At 41.7% G+C, this 8,358-nt stretch overlaps 1 protein-coding gene across 1 annotated transcript in view; it reads right to left on the minus strand.

Moving 5' to 3' along the window:
• Nucleotides 1-5,147: 5,147 nt before the first annotated feature.
• The window catches only part of MRVI1 (murine retrovirus integration site 1 homolog), a 190,061-nt gene continuing 186,850 nt past the window's right edge, over nucleotides 5,148-8,358 (minus strand). Inside the window, 1 exon segment of the mRNA XM_006873009.1 lies at nucleotides 5,148-5,445. Within this exon segment, the coding sequence (XP_006873071.1) occupies nucleotides 5,202-5,445 (244 nt within the window). The 3' untranslated portion in view covers nucleotides 5,148-5,201.

Consider the following 8,358-nt stretch of genomic DNA (forward strand, 5'->3'; position numbering starts at 1 on the left):
TGTGTCAATCCCTTCAAAGCCAGAGAAGCACCTCAGATGGTCCCTGGCAGCAACAGAGGCAGATAATCAACAGTATTGATGGAGACTTCTGTAAATATGTTGGAGTCCTCTCTGCTCCATCTCATAACTGAGACATCCGGATTTCCCTGCTTTCAAGCGTCTGACTTGTTAAGGTCACTGGGGGGAAATGAGTGACATCCCCTGCCCAGGCTGTACTTATGGATGGCTCTCTGGAAAATTTAGCTAATGCTGACTCAGAAAACACACAAATGAGGAAGACAGATAGCACAGTATGAACTACTGAAGGTTTTTCCAGTTCTCTGTTCTCATACAATTCAGCATTTCTTTTCTAAGGAGCCCCTTCATTTATACATTCCTAGTGGAGGTAGGTATTTTTAGTTGCCTCATATGCATGCAAAAAGTGGATAATGACTAAGGAAGAATTGGTGCATTTGAATTATGGTGTTGGCAAAGAATACTTAATATACCATGGATTGTCAGAAGAACGAACAAATCTGTCTTGGAAGAAGTACAGAATGCTTCTTAAAAGCATTGCAGGGATGGTGAGACTTTGTTTTACATGCTTTGCACATGTTATCAGGAGGGACCAGTCACTGGAAAAGGACATCATGCTTGGTTAAAGTAAAGAGTCAACAAAAAAGAGGAAGACCCTTAACAAGATGAATTGACAGTAATTCAACACAGTAACTATCGTGAAGATGGCACAGGACTAGAAAGAGTTTTAGTCTGTGGTATGTGGGGTCGCTATGAGTTGGAACCAACTCAAGGTCACCTGACAATAAAAGCACAGTGTTGACTCTTTCTCTAAAGGAGGTTGAGCAAGGATTGTGCTTCTTTGCCTTCTATAATCAGTGATTTCTCCTGTCCAGTTGCATAGCCTTGTGATCTGTTGGGAATAATGCTGAAACTCATGAAAATAAATACCCATTTAAATACTGAGGACAGAACCTTCATGTTTTTCCCTAACCTACTTCCACATCTCATTTGGGACTTATTTTATACAGTGTAAATGTCTATGCTACTAAGAGGTGTTTTCTTCTTAAAAGGAACCAGACACATAAAAAACTTCATATTTATAAAACATAATGGGAGCAATTAGTCTGTTTTACAAAAGGGCTGCTGATTTTACAATAGTAATCACAAGGGTCCTTTATTAATACATCTCTCTAGGTATTTTTGATCTGGTAGAGAAAAATATAGACTTTACCTTTTTCAGTTGATGAATGTGAGGTATATAGTTATCATTTTGTTTCCTGCTACCTGATTGCTAAACCAAGATGTGTTTTTAAAAGCACCCCAATTTTGGCTTTTCCAGGGTTGTTGTTGCTGTTAAGTGCTGTTGAGCCGGTTCTAACTTATAGCGATCTTGTGTAGGGTTTCCCAGGAGTATTGGTGGGTTTGAACTAATGACCTTGTGGTTGAAAACAACTTTGCAGTCCAGTACACTTTCCTGCAGTGCCACACCAGGCTGCCATTAAAACAAAACAAAACAAAACAAAAAGAACCTGAATCTCAGGGGCCTAATGGGCTAAAATTTTATTTCTGGCTCATGTCACATTTCAATGTTGTGAGTGCTCAAAGACCCAACTTTTATCTAATGGTTCTGCCATCTTCTCTGGCCTCAGAGTCCTCAATTGGATCCTCTGAATTTGGTATAGTGAGGGGACTAAAGAAAGTGTGACATATTGGGCAAGAGCACTTGTTTTTGGGTAATCAGACCTACTTTGTCAGGATTGGGCTCTGTTCCATGAAACAAGGAGGCATTTGACTGCAGCCAGAAGTTTGGAAATGTGCTTTATTTTCAGACTCAAGTATGTGACGCTCTACAGTTCAACACCAGTACACCTGTGTGAGGCTTAACATTAAGAACTGACAGCCAATGACACACAAATCCATATCGTCCTTTTGTTAAATGCTGCCAGGTTATACATGGGCAGCAATACAGACAGGGTTTGTGCCAGGCATGAAGTGAAGGGCCTTTTAGGTGATATCAACAATAACACAAACACATCACCCTGCAATTGCGGGCAGGCACCCAGACTTCTAGAGCTAAGCAGAAATGTCCGACTTGGGAGGCATTTTGAGGAGAACTTTTCAGATCAATGTCACTGTTGGAAATAAATCGAGGGCCCGTTTCTCCCCAATTCAATGCTGCTTAGACAGCAGCTCAACTGTTTTAGGTTGATCTTTGCTTTTCAGAAAATGAATGTGGCCACTCTTGTGCTCTTCAACCTCCCTTACCCACAAATAGTGTGGGCAAGAGTCTGTAGCTTGCTTTTCACTACCGTGAATGCCCTCTTATTCTTTTGATCAACATTTCTCTTTACAGGCTTTTCTGAGGTGCCAGCTGGGGGTTAGGAGCTCATGAGCACCTCTTCTCTGGCCTTTGTCTCAAGTAGACAGCGGGTCAATTCAGCCTGATCCTTTTTTAGGGGAGACTGAGACTGGACATTGTTGACCTAGAGTCCTGCCATATGGCCAGTCTCCCTTGAGCTGCATTCACATTCTGTCCTTGGCTCTACGGGCCTTGTGTAGCTAAAGCTTCTTCAGTTGTCTTCAGTCTCACTAGAAGAGGCAGAGTAAACTATCTGTCCATGCCACCAACATCTCTCTGCCTTACTCTATACCTCTTTACCTTAATGGCACATCCTTGGTCAACCCTGACTTGAGCTTCGCTCATAGTAGCTTTCTAACCACTGCACAGGATGACTACCTTAAATAGACAAGCAGTTTTACAATGGGGCCTGTTCTAGGTGGATCTTTAAGAAGGCAGTGACTATATGAAGCCCAGTCCTTGAGTTTGGACATGGTGTTAATAGTCTGGTCTCTTTCCTGCTCTCTCACAGAGATGGAGAAATATTAGCGTAAATTGAGGTTAATAAATATTTTATTGAGATTGTGGTGGAGATGCATGGTGAGGCTGGTGGTGGCGAGGTTGGTGCGGGAAGCATGCAATTGTCAGCTGCCCTCAGCTTGCTCTTCACTATCTTGAATGCATGCCCTCTTGTTCTTTTGATCAACATTTAATAACAAGCATCAGCCACCATGCTAGGCACTTACCAAGAGATGGCTAAGACATGGTTTTTGTCTTTGGGGGGAAATGTTAGGGGAGACACACATAAATAATTGTGATATGCTATAAAAAGGGTCAATAATGAAAGTATTTAAAAAGTGCCAGAAAGCACCAAAGTGTTGTGACCTTTTAATGTTGGGTGTGACCTATTATGTTGACTATAGAGGTCATCAAAGACTGTATGAGGAGGACTATTTTTACACTTGGCCCTGGAGACTGGACAGGAAGTAGCTAGAAGAGAATGGCAGAAGAAAAACGAGTAAGAGAAAGAACAGAGCTGTGAAAGGATACAGTTTAGTGTAGGAACCAGAGATGGTTTGGAGTCGCTTAAGAGTCACTTTGGGAAAGGTAGCAGCACATGAGGTTATAAAACTAGAGGAGAAGCTCATATCCTGAGAAACTTAGATGTCAGGTGAAGAAAGTGAATCTTATACTATAGGTGAAGTGTTCTAACCAGTGAATGACATTCTGAGATTTTTTGCTTTAGAAAGAGCCCCGAGGTGCTGTTGGCTGTGAATTGAAAATATATGAGACCAAAATGCAAGGTGTCTCACTAGAGTAGACAATTTAGCATAGAGATACAGAGCACAGCCACCAAAACCAGACTACCTGGATTTGAGATCCAGTTCCCTGATTTACCAGCTGGGTACCCTTGGCAAGTTATCTTTTTTGTGCCTACGTTTCCTAATCTGAAAATGGGAAGAGTAAAACTCACCTTATCATTTTTTCTTCTTTATCTTGAGGAGTAAATGAATTAATACCTGTGTAACTCTTAGAACAATACTTCGTTAATAGAAAATTCTACAAGGGGGCTTCAAAAAGTGTGGAAAAGTTTCATTTTATGGTTCAATTCCATTTTTCCAATAACTTTTTGAAGCCCCTCATATAAGTGTTAACAAAACAAAAGCAAAATAGTAATAACAAAACCCACACAAAAATTAATATTCCCAAGAAACAGATGAGAGATGAATAAAGGCAGTGGTTGTAAAGGTGGAGAGAGAAGTCAAGTTGGAGATGGAATGTACTCCCTCAGTTTTATGCTGAACAATTAGGAATGCTCTGGAATACACACTTGCGTTGGGAATCTTGTTTGAAGTGAAACACTAAGGTGAAAATGCACACTGTAGGTGGGCACACAGTAAGACTGACACTGAAAATATACCAGGTCACCTCATTCAACTGAGAGGTGGGTTAGCTGTTCTCAAAGGGAAAGAGAACAATTTAGGAGTAGACTGTGCTCAAAGTTGACATTTGAAACGGAGACCATCAAGTTTGTCATTGAAACCATGAGTTTTCAGTGTCTTTCAAATATCTTAAGTCCATGTGGAGAGCTTATTGAATATAAGTGCCTGGTCACTGCCCCACGCCAAGTGACAACCTGTGGGTTGGCTTGACATGCATTTTCCTTATCCAGAGCACATGCCTATAGAATATTTGGAGTACTGTTGTCTTTGTGCACATGCATGTTGTGTGTATTTATTGATACATATATATTAATTCACATCTTCCCATTTCATTTCAAACACTGAGCTAAATCCAGCTTATATATATATATTTTTTTCTGAGAAACCTTTCCTACTTATTTAAAAGGAAACTCTAATTCCAAAGGGGAGGAGAGGCGACTGAAGGATAGTCAGTGAGAATGAGATGGGAAATGGGAAGATTATTCATGTTACAACTCCAAATTCCAGGTCTGATCCTCAGGGCCAATATTGGTGTTTAAGCACAATTCTTCCTGATAACCAATTGTAGAGAAGTAGAAAGGGGAGTGTGAGCTTTTTATCGTCCACCTCAGTGAAGGTATTCAGTTCTCCACATGGAGCCATCTGAGTGAGAGACAGGGGCCCTCCCTTTTGTAGAGTTCCTTGGTGAAGGTGACATCTTCATACACTACATGCTTTCCCAGAGCAGTTTTGTTGATCCTCCAAAAACATCAGTTTCTGTGCATGAATATCTCCACAGAGATACCACATGTGAAAAGAATCCCTCTTCATTCCCCTTATTGGACTGAAGTGCAGTGTGCCCACACCTGAGCTGGACACTCTCTTTGAGGAAAGGTTGGTAGCTGAGGGTATTGGAGCAGGACATTGACTGGGCATCAGATGTCCTACTGCTCTGTGGGTTGCTCATGCTGGAGTCCTGAGCTCCACCAGGAGTCCCTCTGGGCTGCCGAGCACGTGGCTCTTCCAAGGGGGCCATCTGTCTGCTCCACACAAGTGGTATAGGAATTGTAGAGCCCCAACACAATAGTCAAGACCAGCATCGCTGCAGCCATCATCCAGATTACTCGCCAGTGCTGACACAGTTTGGGATACATGACTTGTAAAAAATGAACCAATTCTTCAAGTTTGCTGTCAAATGAAAAAATAGGTGGAGTTTTAGTAGGGGTAGACATATGGCCAGATCCACACTTCTCTAGGGATAACGTCTATGCTGTCTAGAGTTCTCAAACTCAGTTCCACAAAGAATAGCTTGGCAGCAATTATTCAAAATATTCTGGGCTTATGGAATGAGAATGTCCAAAGGTATGGTCTAGAAATCTAGTTTAAAAATCCCCCCAGTAGTTTTTGAGGTGACCAATCCATAGCCTTGCTGTTGGGAGTTACTGGTACAGAAGACTTTTTGGTTGATTGCTTGATCATTCATTCACCCATTTACACATGCCCTCATCTGCTTATGAGATTGTCGTCGATATCTGCACTCTCCGAAGCTCTGTGATGGGCTCTAGAATACCAGGATGTTTTCACGCATTCAGGCAGGGGCAGCATCTTTTCTTCACTTACCTGAATCAGTGTTCAGTTCCACTTCCAACCTGACCCCAGCCTCAGAACCATGTTTCCTCTGCAAATCGCACTTGCCATCTACATTTGTTGGCCAACAACTCTCTTCCTCCTCAAAGGTATTTTTGTAAACATACAATAATTTTTTTTAACAGCAATGTGTACTCATATTAATAATTTGGTGCTCTTAGTTCCACACCTGACTCTATCCAGAGTGGAAAAACTGCGCAATACACTCAGGAAATGCATGATGTTCAATAATAAATGACAAGGAATTAGACTAACTTCAAGAACTCTCTTCAAAGTACCCAAGGGGCAACCAGGTAACCTCCAGTAAGCTCTGTCTGGATAATGTATTTAAGGTGCTTACTCAGTCTGATTAATTTAATCTTCATTTCCTAATTGCCCCCTCCTCTTTCTCTTTCCCTGTGGTTTCCCTATCTCTTCTCCATTTTTCCCTTCTTCCCTTTCATCTCCTTCCTTTTTGCTTCCTTCCCTCCCCTTTTTCCTTTTGCTCCCTTCACAACTGCCTTTCAACTTTTCCTTTCTTTCTGCAGTTTAGTAAAAAGACATTTAGCCAGACAGCCCATTTTAAGGAATCCATTCAGAGCTTTCTGGAGAAGCCCTAAAAGCCTTCATTAAACTAGGATTTCCCTTTGTTCTTAAGCCCAGATTTGTTGTTGTTGTTAGGTGCCATCGAGTCGGTTCCGACCCATAGCGACCCTGGTGTAAATCTTTACAGGAGTAGAAAGCCTCATCTTTCTCCCGCAGAGCGGCTGGTAGTTTCGAACCGCTGACCTTCAGGTTCGCAGCCCGATTCGTAACCACTACGCTACCAGAGCTCCTAGATCTACTAATACTATGAAAAAATGAGAATATGGAGGATTCGCAAGTGGAAGAAGTAGGGAAGAGTAACAGAAAGGCTTGTTGAAGATCCTGAGGCAACATGTAGACCAAGAAGTGGTCTCCTAATGTGGCATTGTAGGATAAGCACTGGAATGCTAACTGAAAGGTCGGTGGTTCAAACACGCCAGTTGCTCCTTGGAAATCCTATATAGGGTCACTATGACCAACAAAGAGATGTGGCGTTGCAAGTTAATGTACTGGACTGCAAGGTCAGTTTGAACCGCAAGGTTGGCAGTTTAAGCTTACCGGCTGCTCCTTGGAAAATCTATACAGGATCATTATGTGTTGTTGCTATGTGATGTGGAGTCGGTTCCAACTCATAGCGACCCTGTACAGGGTTTCTGAGGCTGTAAATCTTTATGGGAGCAGAAAGCCTCATCTTTCTCCCACGAAACAGCTGGTAGTTTCGAACTGCTGACCCTAAGGATAGCAGCCTGATTCTTAACCACTAGGGGACCAGAGCTGGAACTGAGTATTTTACCATGTTAAATACTACATGGTATTTAACAACAACAACAACAAAGACAGCACTAGTAGAAAATAAATGCATTACAATGGACCCCAATGACTCAACAATAACTTCTTAAGGAAGGAGCTGGATGCTCAGCAGTGCCAGCCTTGAATAATACTAAGACCACAGGGAAAATCCATTAGTTTCTTGTTTGAGTGGGAACCCTCTGTTAATCACTTCAGAAACAATTAAGCAAAACAGTTGGCAAATTAGCTGATAGGAAAATTGTTGGTTGCCTCCCCAGCTGCCAGGAAGGGAGAGCTTGGGTATAGCAGCTTACTTACTTTCAGACCTATTTAGAGTCGTCACAGTTTTGTTTTGTTTTTTTAGATATAATTGGATGCTGTATTTCCATGTTTCAAAACAAGTTAGTAAACCTCAAGTAGAACTGACCAGGAGTAGGTCAAGAACTGGTTCTGTGTGCCTTTGAGGATCATCAGTTGCTAGTCTATAAAAGAGGTTAGAAAATAATTAGAGTCAAAATATTATTCTTCGTGAACAAATTTTTAGTTGTTATGAGTCCCACTCAATTCCCCATAGGGAGGGGTGGTGTTGTTTGTCCCTCAACTAGGCATAGCAAGAGCGACTTTAGAGATATACTATAGTTTGGAGTTACAGTGAACTAGTGTGTGACTCACACCTGAGAAACCTAAAGGGCAAGAATTTTGCCAAAGTGCTTTATGACATCAGACTAGGGGGTCATGATTGGCCCAGAGGTATATATTTACTTTACTGGATATAGTCAAGTAAAGTTGAATTGCCACTAGATATGTTAGATCCTGCCTGGGAGAGCTATCTAGAAGCTGAAGAGACCTCAGCAGAACAGCTGACTATAGAAGACCTCTAGTTGACCAAGGATTGAATTTGTAGTGAGCAGCCTAGAAGAGGACATCAAGAACATCATACGTGAAGAGAGCAAAAAGTCATTAAGAAGACAAGAAAGAAGGAAAAGGTCAAAATGGATGTCAGAAGAGACTCTGAAACTTGCTCTCTAGCATAGAGATGCTAAAGCAAAAGGAAGAAACGAGGAGGTCTAAGAGCTGAACAGAAAATTTCAAAGATCAGCT

This window comes from Chrysochloris asiatica, unplaced genomic scaffold (genome assembly GCF_000296735.1).
Source record: "Chrysochloris asiatica unplaced genomic scaffold, ChrAsi1.0 scaffold00219, whole genome shotgun sequence".
Classification (NCBI taxonomy): Eukaryota; Metazoa; Chordata; class Mammalia; order Afrosoricida; family Chrysochloridae; genus Chrysochloris; species Chrysochloris asiatica.